Genomic DNA, 18,061 nt, shown 5'->3' with positions numbered 1-18,061 from the left:
ATGGCATTAACTTATTTAATCTTCAAAGATTCTCTGAGGTAACTACTATTATCATTATCACTGTTTTATAGATGAAGAAACTGAGAAGCATAGAGACCAGGTAACTTGGCTGAGATCATACAGCTATTCAGGGATAGAATCAGGATTTGTGCCCAGGCAGGTTGACTCCAGAGCCCAGAGTGGTGGCCAGCATCCCACACTGCCTCTTGGCAGGCTTTGGAGAAGCAGAGAGGAACCCCAGCACCTCCTTATCCCCTGAGGGCCTCCACTGCTTCCTGGCTATGGGAAATCTCCAAGTTTCCTCATTCAACAAACTGGGGATGCTAATGATGTATCCGTTATTGGGTTGCTGTCAGGATTAAAATGAGCCTGTGCATGTAAATTAGCTGGCTCTGAGCCTAGACATAGCCTCACTGAGTGTAATCCTGACCCCTATCCAATTCCAGCCCTTAGGTTCCATTCACATCGTTTCATACCGTCTCCTTGCTGTCTGTCTGCCTCATTCAGATTTGCCCTAGGTTGTCTTCGTGGCCCTCCTTCCAACAGCCCCCTTTCAAGAAGTCCTCACATTAATCCTAGAGTTCCCCTATTAGGCGAACGCTGACCGAGTGCTCTGCGCCAGGCATGGGGCTGGCTCTGAGGATCTGGAGACCTCCCTGAGGAGCTCGCCAAGGAGCTGACCCCAGACAGCAGGGAAGACTGGGAAAGGGTTGGAGCTGAGTCTGATGGCCGAGACACTGGAGTCAGAGCTTCCCAAAGAAGAAGCTTTTGTGTGGGAAGATCAGTGGTGTTCTCTCTGTTTTTTTTCTCTTGGTCTTAAGTTCTGAGAGCCAATCTAATAGCACCACTTGGAGCCAGGTGGACTCGAGATGGGCTCTGAGACTTCCCCATAGGTGAGATTGATGTTGAGGGCACACGGGGGTGGGCACCCCAGGAGGGGTGCAGGGATGCCCTTCAGCCCTGGAACTGCCTTCTCTTCACCAGCAGGGCTTTTCTGCACTCCCAGGAAAATGGGGAGCCAGGGGCTTCCTGACAGCCTGGAGAGAAATCACACTTGTCTTCAAAGGAATTAAAATCTTACCCACATCATTCATCCTGTATCCAAGAGGACCCTCTCCTGGGAAAGTATAAGGAAAAGAAAAGAAAAAGAAAATACACCCTTACCTCTGCCCCTGCAACGCCAAAGCCACCCATCCCGTGGACGGGCAGTGGGTCGTCGGTAGGCTGTGGTCACATCTTGTCTGGCTGTCGTGGGGTCACCTGGCCTGTGCATGGTCTCCCTCCCACGTTACGCCTGGTGGAAAATGGCCTCATTACTTCTGCGTTTCTCCAAGGCCCCTTCCTCTTTGTCTAACCTACATGGCTAAAGGTTAATGAGAATAACACCAGTTTCTCCCAGAGTTCTCAAAGTAGTCGTATTGTTGTGTTAAAAGCCGTGGAAATGGTAGACAGGAAGAGAAGGTCAAGGGTTGGAGCAGAGGCCTAGCAGTTGTCTTGGGGGGTTTTGTCGTCCAAGGAAAGATCTTTCTGGGCCGCTGAAGACCGAGGCTTTGGTAACCACTTTAAATGCCTCTCACTTCTCCCTCATGCCATGCGGATAACATACTAAATAAAGTGTCTTCTTCCTCTTCTGCCGGCTCCCCCACCTCCATCTCCTCCTCCTCCTCTTCTTCTTCTTTTTTTTTTTTCCACTTTCCTGGTAGTAACTGTTCTTCTTGGAAGAGCAGAATCTTAGAACTCAAGGGCCAGGTGACTGAAAGCAGGAACTGCCTGTCCTTCTAGCAGATGGGCACCGGGCTCTCTGAGCCAGGGAACAGATCCCAGCGTCTCCTTGGGTCACTGCATCTGGGGATTTGACATTTTAACTTTTCCTCATCACTAAGCACATCTCTCCTCCTCTAATTTCAGCCCAGGACCCTTTGTTGGCTCTCGGGTGGGTCTGGGGAAGAACATACTTGCACCTGCCCCCTGTTGCCAAATGCGAGCGTCAGTCACGGAGTTGGCTCCTTATGCTTCTGGCAAGGCCTCAACGGAGCTGAGAAACAGGCAGTTTGCCTTCTAGCAGCCCCTCCTGGGATTGGTAGCTTTCACTGGCCAGTGTGGGGTTGCCCCCCCATTGCCCACAGCTCAAGGACCGTCCTGGGGCTCCTGGCCAGCCTTTGTGCCCCCTCGTCATCAGGCCCTGTCAGTCCCACCTGTCAGAGAAAGCAGCCTCTCTTGACTCTGCAGCTCTCAGGACCCTCCCTTACAAAGGAGCCTTGGGGGAAGACTGTAAACCTCTCAAACCCTTCCCAGGCACCTCTGTACACTTACCAACAGCCCCTGGATCCTAGCAGTCATTAGCAGGAGGGATCTCGGACCTAGTAAGGGGTGGAAGGTCACACAAGGCTGAATGGCGGTTACTCTGGGGGAAGCAGCACCCGTTAAATCCCAAGTAAGGAGTAAACAAGGGCTGCTCTGTAGCCACAGGTGTGAGTGGGAAGGGCAGACTTCAGTACCGGCTTGAAGGAATTTTCCACTGCTGTCCCTCTGGGATGTCTTCTGTCTCCAGATCTTATTTTCCTGACATAGATCTAAACCTATTATGTCAAATGCCATCACTAAAATGACAACTGAATTATTTGTAAAGTAAAAAAAAAATGTTTTTAATGCCTTGGGCAATTTTAAAACAATTATTGATTCCACAAAGGAAATGTGGCCACTCCTAGAAATCATATCATTTGTTCTGGAAGAGATGCTGGATGTCAGCTCGTCTCACTCACCTCCACTCTCTTAAGATTGTCCCTAAGGGACCCCAACCTGAAAAGTCCCCTACCCACATCCTTGCTTCTCTCCTTCTCTCCTTCATCCTCTCCTGGTGGTGCCATCAATTATTCAGTCTTCCAAACGAACCTGGGATTCATCCTCCACTGTCCTCTCTTACAGCCCTTCCACTGAACCCATTTCTAAATCCTTGCGTTTTACCTCAGAAATGCCTCACAAACATGGCTTCTCTCTTCCCCTGCCTTAGATCAGGCCATTGTCATCCATGTCTGTTGTATTAGCCTCTTCCCTGAACTCCGTGCGTAGGCCTGTCCTGTATGTTTAGCATCCCTAAAATTTTCAAAACCATGAGGTAAAATTTGGAATTCCTGGCGTGGCATTCATTCAGGGCTGTTCGCGCGATGCTCCTCCCCTGTCTCCACACTCACAGGGACCTTACAGGAATTTATTTAGTTGCACAGGAATCAGCTTATGCAGGTGATGGCAAAGCTGGGAAGCCGAACAGAAGACTCAGGGTGAGGTAACTCAGATGAGTTCTGGCGGGAGGCTTCCCACCCCCTCTAGAGCTTAGGAGCTGGGGACCACTCTTGGCCACAGAGCCAGGGGCCATCTGGTGGTGACAAAAGAGGAGACCCAGTCGCTGTGGGGATGCTGCCCAGCACCAAGGGATGGGAGAGAAATACTCTGGCTTCTCCCTTCCTCCCACGCTTTAGTCCCTTGACAGTGTCTCTTATTGGCTGAACCTAGCCAGAAGCTAGGGAGCCCAGAAAACAAGAGTTTGTGGGGGGTCAGCCTCACCCCACCTCGTGATGCAGATCAGGGCAGAAGAGCAGAGAGTGGCTCTGAGAACAAACAGGCAAATGACTGGTGTGTTCCCTTCATTCCACTTGAGCTGCAGTTAATTATTAACCATTCCAGAATTTTTATGATATCCTCTGCAAAATTCTTATATCTCCTTCATCTAGAAAGGAGAAGGGATACCTTCCTCATGTCCAGCTGAGATGTTTTCTTCTCTGTGACATCAACAGACACCTCAGAAAGCATTAGCTACTCCTCACCTGGGCTCAGACAGTTTTTTTGTGGTACTTGCCCCCAGGGCATTATAATGCATCATTCTTGTGTCTGGTTGCCTCTACTTGCCCTGGAGACCCTCCACAACAGATGTAATATCACAGATCTCTGCGCTCTTGGGACCCAATCCAGGACATGTCCATGCTGAGTCCATGCGGGGATGGACAAACGAGGGAGCTGTGGGGGGTGTCTTGTTCAAGTTTGCATAGCTGGTGAGTGGCAGAGCAGGGACGGAGCCCAGGTCTCCGGCCCTGTCCATTTTCACTCTGGAATTTCATCTGTAGTAACTAGTAACTCCCAAGAACCAGATCTTGAAAGCTCTGTAGGCATAGTTCCTGGACTTATGTCTTAGAAAGTATAAAATGATTGGGGCTCCTGGATGGCTCAGTCAGTTGAGCCTTTGACTCTTGGTTTTTGGCTCGGGTCGTGATCTCAGGGTTGTAGGGTTGGGCTCCTCGCTCTGCAGGGAGTTGCTTTAGATTCTCTCTCTCCTTCTGCCGTGCCCCCCCGCCCAATCCCGCTCTCATGCTCTTTCTCTCTCTCAAAATAAATAAATCTTTTTAAAAAAACAAACCCACAAAGTATAAAATGATTTATAAAAACATTCCCAAGTTTTCCAAACCTTCATTAATCTAAACAAGATGTTTGGGATCCTATGGAAGGAGTATGGACAGACAGACAGACAAGGGTCTGCCTTTCTTTTGTTTTTTTTTCTTCCCGTATCATTATTTTTAATGTCCAGCATTTACAATACGAGGGCCAGAGCTTTCTCCCCAACCCAAATTTATAAATTCTCAGTTGGCTTGTGAGGCCAATAGGGATACTTCTTGTCTAATCTGGTTTCTGGGAAGACTTCATTCAGGTCCTCAATGGTCATCTGATCAAATGGAATTATGTTCCTCATCTTCTCCAGCTCTTTTTCATATTCCTCAATCCTGGCCTTTGAGAGGGACAAAAACTCGGCAAACTTTTCACATCTTCTTTTTCTTCAGCATCCACCCGAACAGTATATTTATCCTCTGGCACAGGAACCTTCGGGGCATTAAACTTCGTCTTGAAGTCATCTACCAAACCAGCCTTTGCCACATTGGCCTTGTAGTAAGCCCAGTCGATAGCAGGTGGTTTCTCAGGGAGAGTAGTCAACCTGGAGGTAAGTGTCTCATTCCAGGATTTCAGGGAGTTAGCAATGGCCTTCTGGTTTCGGGGTATGATCTCCCCAAAAGCTACCCAGTCAATGGTTTTTAGAGCAAGTTTTCGCGCAGCCATCTTGAGATCCTTCATTGACCCCAGCGGCCTAGAGTCCCCCTGCCTTTCTTTTTTATTTATTTTATTTTATTTTATTTTATTTTTAAAGATTTTATTTATTTATTTGAGAGAGAATGAGAGATAGAGGGCACGAGAGGGAAGAGGGTCAGAGGGAGAAGCAGACTCCCTGCTGAGCAGGGAGCCCGATGCGGGACTCGATCCCGGGACTCCAGGATCATGATCTGAGCCGAAGGCAGTCGCTCAACCAACTGAGCCACCCAGGCGCCCCTGCCTTTCTTTTTTAAACCTGAGACTGAATTCTGCTAGATATGTGTTTTTTATGGTAACTAAAACCTAAACTCTTGTTGCTTTAGAATGTTAGACTGTTCATTATGTGTTCCCCAAAAATGAATCAGAAGAAATTTGTAAGTAGAGAACTTAAATCCTGACATCCACAGATGTCCTTTGGAATTCCGAGAAAATTCTCAATGAAAAGAGGCAGCAGTTTATGAAGCTAAAAAATGGTGTTTATAAGAAACTCAGTAAGAGTCCTTGGGGAGCATATTGTATGTGATTTTCTTTGTCCTTTTAGGTTTGAGTCAATAACTTTTCAGCAGGAGGACCACACTGTGCGTGCCATCAATGGCAGGAATAAGGCCCCATTCGCCGCAGTAGGGAGATGTACAGGCTCTGATATTAATTTCAGTGACTTTTTTTTCTTATTTGCAAGAACTGAACTCTTTTTACTCTTCCTGTTACATAAGCTATTATACCCAAAGGGGAAAGATTTTAATAAAATGGAACTCTTATTTATTTCCATGAATAGCTGCCTGGGAATGACAGTACTAGCTGGAAATGTTCAATTAATTAGAGAAATATGTTTATTAGATAAAGAAATAGCAGCCTTTATGGTCATATTATTGGGGCTCTCTCATGTCCGTGAACACATTGAATGGATTCCATTTTAGGGGCCGGTCATGGGCCTGAAGAAGCTTCAGAGGAGGGAGCCAGACCCTGCCCTGGGAGCTATCATGGTTCGTTTTTATACAAGAACACTGTCCTGAAACAATGAAAGTGCATATTGTGTAGCAGAACATAAGTGCTTATTTAAAAAAAATATATATGTCTAATGAAATAAAAACTCAATTTCATAAAAACAAATACTGGGCAAGACCACAGATGACAGTGAACAAGGTCAGTAGGTAATTCCTGCATGCTGCCTACAGCTGGGCTAGACACAAAGGGAGGAGCAGGGAGGGAGGGGCATTGGGTCCTCAGGCCTCTGGGGGCCATGCAGCAGGAGCAAGGAGACCGTGAGGGTCACACGCATGCTGGGGTGCCACCAGCACGAAGACTGAGAAGGCCCGGTCCTGCCCAGCAGCCTGATAGGAGAGTGGTTCCCAAAGTGTGCTTCATAAGCCCCCCGGGGTACTGGAGAAACTCTTACCAGGAGAGCAGTTGATAGACTCTTACTTAGTTCAGGTATGTTCAGGCACAGAAATTGGCAAATTGTTCACATTGGCCTCCCTGAAGCCCTTTCAGGGGATCTGTATGGGCAAGACTATTTTCAGACTACTACTAAGATATCATTTGCCATTTTTTTTTTTAAGATTTTAGTTATTTATTCATGAGAGACAGAGGAGGAGAGAGAGAGAGAGAAGCAGAGGGAAAGCAGGCTCCCAAGGAGCAGGGAGCCCGATGCGGGGCTCGATCCCAGGACCCTGGGATCATGACCTGAGCCGAAGGCAGACGCTTAACCATCTGAGCCACCCAGGCGCCCTCATTTGCCATTTTTACTCTCCTTTCCTGAGCATACAGTGGTGCTTTCTGAAAGCTACATGAGGTGTGATACTGTAACAGCCTGAATACAAGAGTATCACATATGAGAACCCAACTATCTTCTGTTAAGCCCAAACAGATGTGCAAAAATGTAAAACAATGCCTTCTCACTCATTTTTTCGTTTTGGAAAGTGGCTATTTTTCATAAAGATGCTATTTATGTTACCATATAGTTGGCTTATTATTATCTTAAAGTAAATTAATAAAGAATGTATTTTTAAACTCAATTTTTTAAAAAAAGATTTATTTATTTATTTGAGAGAGAGAGAGGACGAGTGGGAGGAGCAGAGGGAGAGAGAATCCCAAGTAGACTCTTTTCTGAGCGCAGAGCCCGACACAAGGCTCGATCTCACAACCCTGAGATCATGACCTAAACCAAAACCAAGAGTTGGACGTTTTTTTAGTTTTTAAAAATTTTTTTAAATTTTTAAAAATTTTTGTTTATTTATTTGAGAGAGACAGAGATAGCGAGATAGAACACAAATGGGGAGGAGAGGGAGAAGCAGGCTGCCTGCTGAGCAGGGAGCCTGATGCAGAACTCGAGCCCAGGACCCTGGGATCATGACCCAAGCCGAAGGCAGATGCTTAACCAACTATGCCACCCAGGTGCCCAAGAGTTGGACGTTTAACCAACTGTGCCACCCAGGCACCCCTAAACTCCTCAGTGTTAATCTCAAATTGGTAAATATCAATAGCTATAATCCACATAAACAACTCAGGGGGTCCTCAGTTTTTTTGAGACTTTATTTTTTAGAGTGGTTTTAGATGCACAGCAAAGTTGAGCAGAAGGTACAGAGATTTCTCACAGACCCCCTGCCCCAGGCACAGCCTCCCCCACCAGAGAGGTACATCTGTCACAGTTGATGAACCTATGTTGTGTAAGGGAGGAAAAATACCTTCCCCTCTACTCTTCTGAGTTCTTAGCTGAGACCTCTGTGATAAAAGACAGATTAGCAAGAGAAAAACAGGCAGAAGTTTATTAACATCTATAACTCATATATGTGTGGGAGATACCCAGGGAAAAATGAGTAGCTCTCTGAGGTGGCTTGAGATTCAGGCTTGAATATCATCCTAAGAGGGAAAGGGGAGGGGGAAGTAGGCCTCTTAGGGGAGAGCAAATGATTTTGAGGAGAGATAAATGGGCCCTTAGAAGATTAGGTGGGATATGTGATAGTTTATGACCAAGTTTGGATATGACCTAGTTTCTTCTCCTGTAATGAGCCACTCTTTCCTGGTTGATGAGACTCTTGGAGAGGTGGTTTATAATAATTGAGTTCCCTTTGGAGATCTGTCTTTAGGCAGATAAGGTGTTGTTTTAGGACAAATGTATAATGACATGTATCTACTGTTATAGTATCATACCGAGTGTTTTCACTGCCCTAAAAATCCTTTCTGCACCTCTTATTCATCTCTCCCTACCTCCATCCTAACTCCTGACAACGACCGATCTTTTTACTGTCTCCATAATTTTGCCTTTTCCAGAATGTCCTATTGTTGGAACTGTAGACTATGCAGGGCTCTTCAGACTGGCTTCTTTCACTAAGTAATATACATTTAAGATTTCTCCACATCTTTTCATGGCTCGATAGATCATTTCTTAGTAGTGCTGAAGAATATTCCATTGTCTGGATGTACCACAGTTTATCCATTCACCTACTGTTGGACATCTCGATTGCTTCTAAGTTTTGGCAGTTATGAATAAATCTCCTATAAACATCCATGTGCAGTGTTTTATGTGGACATAGGTTTCTACCTCCCATGGGTAAATACCGAGGAGGGATTCCTGGATGGTAAGACATGTTTAGTAAGAAACTGCCAGGCAGTCTTCCCAAGTGTCGCATTCCCACCCGCAGGGAGTGAGGGTTCCTGTCCCTCCACATCCTCACCCATATTTGGGATCATCAGGGGTGGGGATTTGGGCCATTCTAGTAGGTGAATAGTGGTATCTCATTTTATTTGTATTTTCCTGACAACATATGAAGTGGAACACCTTTTCATATGCTTATTTGCCATCTCCCTATCTTCTCTGGTGAGGTGTATTTTGGACAACAGTCCTTTTTCAGATGTGTCTTTTGAAACTATTTTCCCACAGTCTGTGGCTTGATTTCCCATTCTCTTGACAGTGTCTTTCGCAGAGCAGCAATTTTACTGAAGTCCACTTTATGAATTCTTTCTTTCATGGTTTGTGCCTTTGGTGTTGTCTCTGGAAATTCATTGCCATACCCCAGGTCATCTAGATTTTCTCCCATGTTGTCTTCTGGGAGTTCAACAGCTTTGTGCTTTACATTTAGGTCTATGATTTTGAGTTAGTCTTTGTGAAGGGTGGAAAGTCTACGTCTAGATTCATCTTTTTTTTTTTTTTTTTGCATGTGGATGTCCAGTTGTTCCGGCACCACTTGTGAAAAAACTGTTTTTGCTCCATTGTATTGCCTTTGCTTCTTTGTCAAAGATCAGTCGACTGTATTTATGTGGGTCTATTTTTGGGTTCTCTATTCTGTTCCATTTATCTATCTGTCTCTTCTTTCACTGCTTCACAACTATCTTGATTATTATAGCTTCATAGGAAGTCTTGAAGTAGGGTTGTGTCAGTCCTCCAATTTTGTTCCTTTTTTTTTTTTAAGTTTTTATTTATTTATTTGACAGAGAGAGACACAGCGAGAGAGGGAACACAAGCAGGGGGAGTGGGGCTTTCTGAAAGCTACATGAGGTGTGATACTGAGGGAGAAGCAGGCTTCCTGCCGAGCAGGGAGCCCGATGCGGGGCTCGATCCCAGGACCCTGGGATCATGACCTGAGCCGAAGGCAGACACTTAACGACTAAGCCACCCAGGCACCTCCTCCAATTTTGTTCTACTCCTTCAATATTGTGTTGGATGTTTGGGGTTTTTGGGTGCTCATTTTTTAAGAGTCTAAAGGGTGGGAGGGAGGGTCCTAAGACCAAAAAGTTTGAGAACTGCTGTTGTAGAGACAGATGGGCACACAGATGAGTGTATTAAATTCTTTTGTTTGGAAAGAGGATAGAATGTAGTGGAAGGGAACCCAAACTGAGTTTTGTACATCTTATTGCCCTGTTTTAGGAGCTGAGCAAGCTTGTTGTGTTAGGGCACATCTGTGAGAGTCCAAATTTAGATGGTGTGTGACAGAGACAGGAACCTGGTCTCAGAGAGAACCCTAGAGGGGTGTAGGACATGAATTGTTGTCTTCCCTTGGGACCAGAGAACGCAGGGCAGATGAGGGAGGTTTGGAATTGGTGTTTCCATTTCTCTGAGCGAAAGGTGAGTCTTGGGTATTAGGATTGTGCACGTGAACCAAGCACGGTGCCTCTTCATCTCTGCAATTAAGATGTGTTAACTCTCAAGAATAAACCAGGTTAAAAGGGCAACAATCACATCTTGTACTGTTCACCTACCCCCCTTGAAGTTCTGCAGGAAACATATGCAGAGAGGAAAAGGTAGGGCTTTGGTCTCAAACCCCAGGATTAAAAAAAAACCCCAAAACAAAAAAAATTCCAAAACCCTGTTGTGTGGGTCTCCTCCAGAGAGAAAGCTTTATTTGCTGAAAGAAGCCAGTTGCTTTCTCTGCTCCATTCTTGCAGGCCACACCCCAGACTCAGACCACTCCTGCGCTGGGTGAGGTCGGCAGCTGACTAGAGCGGGCCCGTGCCATCTCCCACCTGCACTGTCAGGCCACCCAGCTGCTCTCAGGCCCAGTTGACCTCATCAGCTGCAGGAGATTCTTGAGGGATCCCAAGAGCAAGCCAAAGCAAGCAAGCCTGAAGACCAAGCCTTCCTGTTCCCTAACCACGTGGAAGGATATCACTCCCAGGGACCACCCTTGATTGCCTCCCATCCTTTAGCCACTTGCCAGACACCCTGAAAGCACCAGTCCAGGCCCCGTGCCCAAAGTAACAGCATTCTTACTGGGGAGGCAGGGCTGTTTTTAACCTAGGGAAACCAGTGGGTTCAGAGGGTCTGCAGAGGTCCAGAGATCAGGTGTCTGTGCTGTTTTATGGGGAGAAGGTCTAGACTTTTCATCAGATTTCAAAGATGGGGAAAGTCCTTCCTTGTAAAAAGTTAAAGGATCATTGTGTTAGCAGGCAACACTAGTTAGAGCCGTCCTGTTGCAGGTTAGTCAAGGAGTCCATTCAAGCATATTAATTCAGCAAATAGTTGATTTGCTCTCCATGCCTGGCTCGGTGCTGAGGGCTGGAGACGTAATATTGAGTAAGACCAGATGGGATCTCTGTGTCATTGAAGCGCACAGATGTAAATCAAATACTCACACAAACGCATGTCTAATTTAAAAAATCAAATGTTGCTCTGAATTTCAGAACATGGTTCTATGATAGATACAATAGTGGATGTTTAGTTTTTGTTTTTGTGTATTTGTTTATTTTTGAGTAGGTACTATATTCATGTTGAAAAATTCAAAAGGATTATATAGTGAAAGACCACTCCACCCCCGCCCCCGGCACTGCGCCACCCACTTAACTGTTATCCCTCAGCCACTCCCTGGAGGCCATGCATTCTTCATAACATGAGTGGCTGTTCTGCTGTTCAGCGGGGGCAGAGGAAGGGGAGTGTAGAGAAAGCCTACCTGAGGATATGACACTTGAAATCTGAATCATGAATGTGAAGCGAAGAAGACTGGAAGGGCATAAGGGAGGCATTCTAGGTAGAGGCAATAGCTTATGCAAAGGCCCTGTGGCAGGAGACAGCTTGATGTATTAGAAGAATGAAAAGAAAGCCTATATGGCTCAAGTGCAGAAAGCAAGGGGAGGAGAGGTCCAGGATGCTGCTGGGTGGAGAGGGTGCAATCTTGTAGCTCTCTTAGCATTGTGGACTTTCCCCTCAGAGCCTGGCAAGCCACTGAACAATGAGAGGAGGTAACCTTCAATCACACTTGGATTTTGAAAATGTTACCCTGGCTGTAGTATGGAGAATGGATTGTAGGGGAAAGCAGTTAATATGCTTATTTAGTTCAGGTGAGAAATGATGTGGCTTGGTGGTAGTGATGTATCTATATATATTGCAAGAAATGCATTGGTATACAAGATTCTTCTGAAAAATGTGAACAAAATGTTTGTTGCCGTTCTCTCAACCTAGTGGAAGAAAATTCCATAACAAGAGTCAGCTTAGAATGTAGTTAACACCCTGGTTGTATTTGGTCCAAGTGCGTGGCCGAACTAACAGGATAATTTAGCATCCTGTAAGAGACTGGTGGACAAAGGTCTGAAGTCTCATAAAATCTTGGTAGAAGTCGTCTGGTCCCGGCTCCTGCTTGAGCACCCCAAAGACATCTCCCCTGTGCGGGAGCCCTCCAGTGGCTGGAGGTTGTTACTGTTGTTACCAAGTCATAACAGAATGACCATGTGGGTGATGTGCGCTAATTAGGAAACAATTGTTTTGGTCTCTGCACACTCAATTTTCCTTCTCTTCTCCTGACCCCCCCCAGAATGGCTTATGCTGAGGAGCAGGGAGGTATCCCGTGTGGTTTCATCCGCCAGAATTCCAGCAACTCCATTTCCTTGGACTTTGAGCCCGACACGGAGTTCCAGTTTGTGGAGCAATTAGAGGAGCGCTACAAATGTGCCTTCTGCCACTCCGTGCTGCACAACCCCCACCAGACGGGCTGTGGGCACCGCTTCTGCCAGCAGTGCATCGTGTCCCTGAGGTGAGCTCGCAGGGCCTGCAGCTCTGGTCACAACCTGAGGCGGGGGGTGGGGGGGGAGGGCGGGGGGGCGGGGGTGTTCCTGGGACCCAAGTGTCCAGAGCGACCACTCGATTGGAATGATAGCTTTGGGAATTGCTGTGGTTGGCCACAGAAGCACGAACACGAGGAGGGGCTCTCCCGGAGCCCTTCTCCGAGAGCCTAAGGAATCATGTTTTGGTTTTTGGTTTTGGGGGGTTTTTTTGCCACTCCCACTTATTGATAGTCACCTTCCCCCACCCTTTCTTTTACATCAAGTGTAATGAAAATACAGTGTTCTATTAGTTTCAGGTGTACAATATAATGAGTCAAGAATTCTATACATGACTTGGGGCTCATTTCAGTCACCTTTTTTAAAAATGTAGATCACACCTGTTTTGCACGGGAGGGCAAACCTTGATGCACGTCTGTGTTGGGAAGGACCTGCGTTTCACAGGGGTCTTTGTGGTGGTCGCTTGGACCTTTCCTTGCCAAAAGGCAACGGTGGTGTCACCTCCAGAAAGGGACCGCACCTCAGTGGCAGCTGTAAAACCTGGGTCCTGCCATTTTGAAGGTGGAGACCAAGATAGATGTGGAAGCAGGCTTTGGGGGCTTATTTAGGGCAGTAAGTAAGCTGTCTCCTACCAAGCTTGGAAAGGGGGTTATTATAGCACATTCTCATTCATTCATGGGTTTGTCCATTCAGCACCTGTGTGTTCCAGGCACCTTACTAAGCTAAGCTCTAGGGCATGGAGAGGAAGGGCTGGAGGTTCAGTGTGGAACAGGACCCAGTGTCTGCCCTCTAGAATGCTCCAGCCTAGTGAAGGAAAGAGGCTGTGTTACAGGGTGATAAGCCCTGGCAGAGGACATTGAACTCTGTCTGGGGGACTTACTAATTGACCTGCATCCTGGGGAATGAACGGGAGTTTTTCAGCAGACTGGGGAGGTGCTGAAGCTACAAAGGGGGAGTGGGGGAGAGATAGAACCCTTCCTGGGGGAGGGAGCGGCAGGAGGGGAGACAGGGCCCAGCCTGTTCAGGGGCAGCTCTAAGGGGTCAAGCATGGCGGGCGTGCTGGGTCTGCTCTTGGAAGAGCTGTTGGGGTCAACTCTTAATTCGGCTTTATTTTTATTTATCTCTCCAGAGAATTAAATGCAGTCCCACTCTGTCCTGTAGATAAGGAGGTTATCAGATCTCAGGAGGTAAGAAAATCCCCACTTTGGTTTAGCAGTTCGCTGGGTGATGGAGAAGCCGGTGTCCTGGGTTGAATTGGACATAGAGGTCGGAGCAGTAGAGCAGGAGAGGGGGCCCTTTCTTAGAGTCCACATTCCTCTCCTACGGGGTCAGGTCAAACCCCACTCCTACCACTGTTTCAGAGGCTTCTTTGGGTCTTTAATGACTCCACACCCCAGTGTTTCCTCTGTCCTCTCCTTACCCCCTTCCTACAGCAGCTCCAGGTGTACTGAGTTGCTTGGAGAACTGAAACATCCTGTTCTCTGGAATTCACTTTCTCCTCTGGTCTGTTTCTAGAACTTCCTTCTATTATTATTATGTCTAACAATAGCTTTATTTAGATATAATTCATATGCCATAAAATTTACCTTTAAAGTGTATGTGTTTCTTGGGTATACACCCAGGAGTCGAATTACCGGGTCATGTGGTAATTCTGTTTAGGGTCATAATGGTCACTCTGTGTAACATTCTGAGGAACGGTCAGATTATTTTCCAAAGCAGCTGCACCATTTTACATTCCATCCAGCAGGGTGTGAGAGTTCTAATGTCTTAGATCCTTGCCAAAAGTTGTTACTGTCCATCTTTTTGATTATAGTCTTTCTAGGGGGTACCTGTTTTGATTTGCATTTCTCTGATGATTAAGGATATGGAGCATCTGTCATGTGTTTGTCCATTTGTATATCTTCTGGTAGAAATGCCTATTTAATTTCTTTGCCCAGTTTTAAGTGGATTACTGGTCTCTTATTGATGAGTTCTAAGAGTTCTTTTTATATTCTAGATAAAAGGCTCTTATCAGATACACGATTTGCAAATATTTTTCTCCCATTTTGTGGGTTGTCTTTTCACTCCCTTGGTGGTGTCCTTTGAAGCATGAAAAGCATTTCGTTTTGATGAGTCTTACTTGTTTTTGTTTGTTTGGGTTGCTTGTTCTTTTAGTGTTGTATCTAAGAAATTGTTAACTAACCCAGTTTTCCTCCCTTAAAACTTCCTTTTTGGCGGGGGGGGGGGCGGGCGTGGAGGGAGAGAGAGAGAATCTTAAGCAGGCTCCACATTCAGTGCAGAGTCCAATGTGGGGCTCGATCTCATGACCCTGAGATCAGGACCTGAACTGAAATCAAGAGTTGGACCCTTAACCAACGGAGCCACCCAGGCACCCCTCCCTTAAAACTTCCTTTTAAGCTCAGTTTTCTTCCTTTACAATTCTGCTAGAGGGCATTCAAGCATCACCTCCTTTAGGAAGTTCCCTGAGCACCTGGTCTGATGTACATGCTCCTGCCTTTTTTTAAGATTATTTTTTAAGAGTATTTATTTATTTGTTTGTTTGTTTGTTTATTTGTTTGTCAGAGAGAGCAAGAGCACAAGTAGGGGGAGCGGCAGACAGAGGGAGAAGCAGGCTCCCCGCTGAGCAGGGAGCCCGATGCGGGACTGATTCCAGGACCCTGGGATCATGACCTGAGCTGAAGGTGGATGCATAACCGACTGAGCCACCCCGGCATCCCTCCTTCTCTATGCTCTTATGTTGTGTTTTGCAAATGCCTCGCAGAGGACAGTGCTGTGTTTGTGTGTGCCTCACCCACTCGATTAGGGGTTGGCATACTACAACATGAGATTTGTTGGGACAAATCCAGCCTGCCACCTGTTTTTGTATGGCCTGTGAGCTAAGAATGGTTTTCCTATAAATGATTGGAAAAAATCCAAAGAAGGGTACACAGGAGCTCTGTACTATCTTTGCAACTTCTTGTGAGTCTTTGAACTATTTCAAAACAAAAAAACTTATTTTAAAAATCAAGAGAAGAATCATGTTTTGTGACACATGAAAATTACATGAAATTTATACTTCAGTGTCCATTAATAATGCCTTATTGGAACACAGCCATATATATCCGTTTAAGTATTGTGTACAGCAGAGGTGAATAGTTGAAAAAGAAAAGGTTGCATCATGGCCTGCAAGGCTGAAAATACTTACTCTCTGACCCTTTATGGAGAAAGTTTGCCAACCCCTGGTGTGCGCTGAAATAGCACGTCAGCGCAGCCTCGGTGACACTACCTGATGACTAATACAAACTTTTACACTATGACAGGAAGCTGAAAGCGTTACCTCCCTCCACAGCCCACCTTCTGACCTTTGAGCATACGAGGTCAAGTGCACCATGAGATTCTCCTGCAGCCTACTGCACTGAGCATTGAATTTCCTGACTTGTGTTCAGTGGCTTGTCGGAAACATGTATCTGAGAAAGCCTCTTCTTTGATGGTGCTGAATCTGTTATTTCCATTCCAACTTGTCTGGAAGTTTCCACCTGACTTTTGAGATGTATTTGAAGACCAAATTAATAGTAGTTTCATTCACATTGCTCTGAAGCTTTGGAGTGTATGAGACCTATTATGTTTCTCTCTTAGGTGTTCAAAGACAATTGCTGCAAAAGGGAAGTCCTCAATTTATATGTGTATTGCAAAAATGCTCCTGGTTGTAATGCCAAGATTATTCTGGGACGATACCAGGTTGGTATTCCTCATGACCAGTATTTGCCTTTGTCATTTTTTCCAGTGACGTGTATTGAACACCTTTATGTGTCAGTTCCTGGGCCAAGCATGGTACGAGGCTCACTGGGTTGCTCTCAGAGAATGCCTGTCTAGCAATACATTTAGCTCCAGTACAGCACACCAAGGGCTAAGGTGTGAGTGAAAAGGTCCATTTTGTTTGGAACGCATGGAGGGAGTACTATCTGTGCTAGACCTAAATTATGGGTTAGGGGTCATTGATCCAAAAGAGAAGATGTGGGGCAAAAGGACGTGTCATTTGTGGGGAACTGTGAAGGATTTGGGGTCCCCAGGGTGGAAGCTATGGCAGCCTGCAGAAAGATATGATTGCAAGAGACCCTGCCCGAAAGTATTGGCAGGTGGTGGGTGGGTGGGTGGTTCCCAGCAGCTGTGGGCCGTGGCCTGTTAGTTTGTGACCTGAGGCATATAATGCAGACCAGATCAGATTTGGGATGTGGTTTAAAGGTGAATCATTGGTATGAGTTGCAAACATGTAAGGTGTAGGGGTAGCGAAGGGGAGTTATTTTCACATGAAACTGCCCTGCCTGGTTCTTCTATCCAGCTGGGGAAGCCGGAAGCTTGGTAAATGTCAGACTGGAAATGGGGCAATAGGGCTCTGCCATGGCAGGCCCCAGGCAGGTTTGATCACACTGTGCAGGAATAAGAAGCAGGCATTTCTGGCTTCCAGAGAATGGCTTGGAGGCTGCTGAGATTTTCCTCTCCCACACACACATTTTGGAATACATTTCAGGTGATTCAGCCTTTTCTCCACCTTGCCTCCAAACCCCCCAGGCACTGAGTTCCTAACGTGTAAATGCTTTCCCCGTTAACCCCAGAATTTTTCTGGAGGTCACCGAACTTCCTAGAACTTTCTCACATTGTGATAGGCCCTAGAGCAGGCCCTCTTTTCCAATTTTGTTGTCACGAAGCCTGAGCAGGAAATGAGGCTCAAGCTGGACCATCCAGCTCATCAGCTTTTGTGACCAGATCATCAGCTTCTGGAGAACAGTGGCTGGTTTCTTTTCACCTGTTTACTTCTGTGTTTCCCCGCATTCCTGCCCCCTACCCACACCCCGGCTTGCATGGTGAGATGTAGGCTCTCCCCAGGTAGTGGAATCCTGATGAGTGTTGACTGTCCTCGGTGAGAGTGAATTTTGGAGAATTTTGGAGAAGATATGGATTTCAGTGAAGAAACAAAGACTCTGTTTCTTATTACTAGAGGCTAAGGAGAGGAGCTATAATATTCATTTACCTCCTGCAGAAAAACTGGTTGCTTTTTCTCTCGTTCAGGAAAGGGGTCAGCAGACTGTTCTGTCAAGAGCTAGTTAGTAAAATGTTTAGGCTTTGCTGGCCACACAGTCTCTGTATCTGGCCCTCAACTCAGCTCTTCCCTTTCAGAGGGAAAGCAGCCCCCCCCCCCCCCCCATCTTCCCCCCCTCCCCGCAGTATGTAAACAAGTAGACGGGTGGCTGTTCTCCAGAAAAACCTTACTTACAAAAACAAGTAACAGCCCAGCTGTGTTTTAGGGGATCTCGCAGGGGACGGGACCATCACAATAACTTGCAGTGATCCAGAGGTTTTATTAAGGTACGCCTCCTGCTTTAAAAAATCTATACCATGAACAATACTGGAACGAGCACTGTCCATGTCATCGTTGCCTCGTATTCTGGTGGAGAACATTTTCTGA

At 46.2% G+C, this 18,061-nt stretch overlaps 1 protein-coding gene and 1 pseudogene across 4 annotated transcripts in view; one reads left to right on the top strand and one right to left on the bottom strand.

The window, feature by feature from the left end:
- TRAF5 (TNF receptor associated factor 5) overlaps window positions 1–18,061 on the top strand; it is a 46,795-nt gene that overhangs the window by 15,188 nt on the left and 13,546 nt on the right. For all 4 annotated transcript variants that reach the window (XM_025877523.1, XM_025877520.1, XM_025877521.1 and 1 more), the window contains 3 exons: window positions 12,372–12,590; window positions 13,748–13,805; window positions 16,234–16,335. In XM_025877523.1, the coding sequence (XP_025733308.1) occupies window positions 12,373–12,590; window positions 13,748–13,805; window positions 16,234–16,335 (378 nt within the window). In that variant the 5' untranslated portion in view covers window position 12,372. The remainder of the gene's footprint in view (window positions 1–12,371; window positions 12,591–13,747; window positions 13,806–16,233; window positions 16,336–18,061) is intronic.
- On the bottom strand, window positions 4,619–5,115 carry LOC112828464 (ATP synthase peripheral stalk subunit d, mitochondrial pseudogene; annotated as a pseudogene).

Source organism: Callorhinus ursinus, unplaced genomic scaffold (assembly GCF_003265705.2).
Source record: "Callorhinus ursinus isolate GAN/ISIS: 27379988/994484 unplaced genomic scaffold, GSC_fseal_2.0 scaffold13, whole genome shotgun sequence".
Lineage (NCBI taxonomy): Eukaryota > Metazoa > Chordata > Mammalia > Carnivora > Otariidae > Callorhinus > Callorhinus ursinus.
This window is presented reverse-complemented; position numbering and strand designations above follow the sequence as displayed.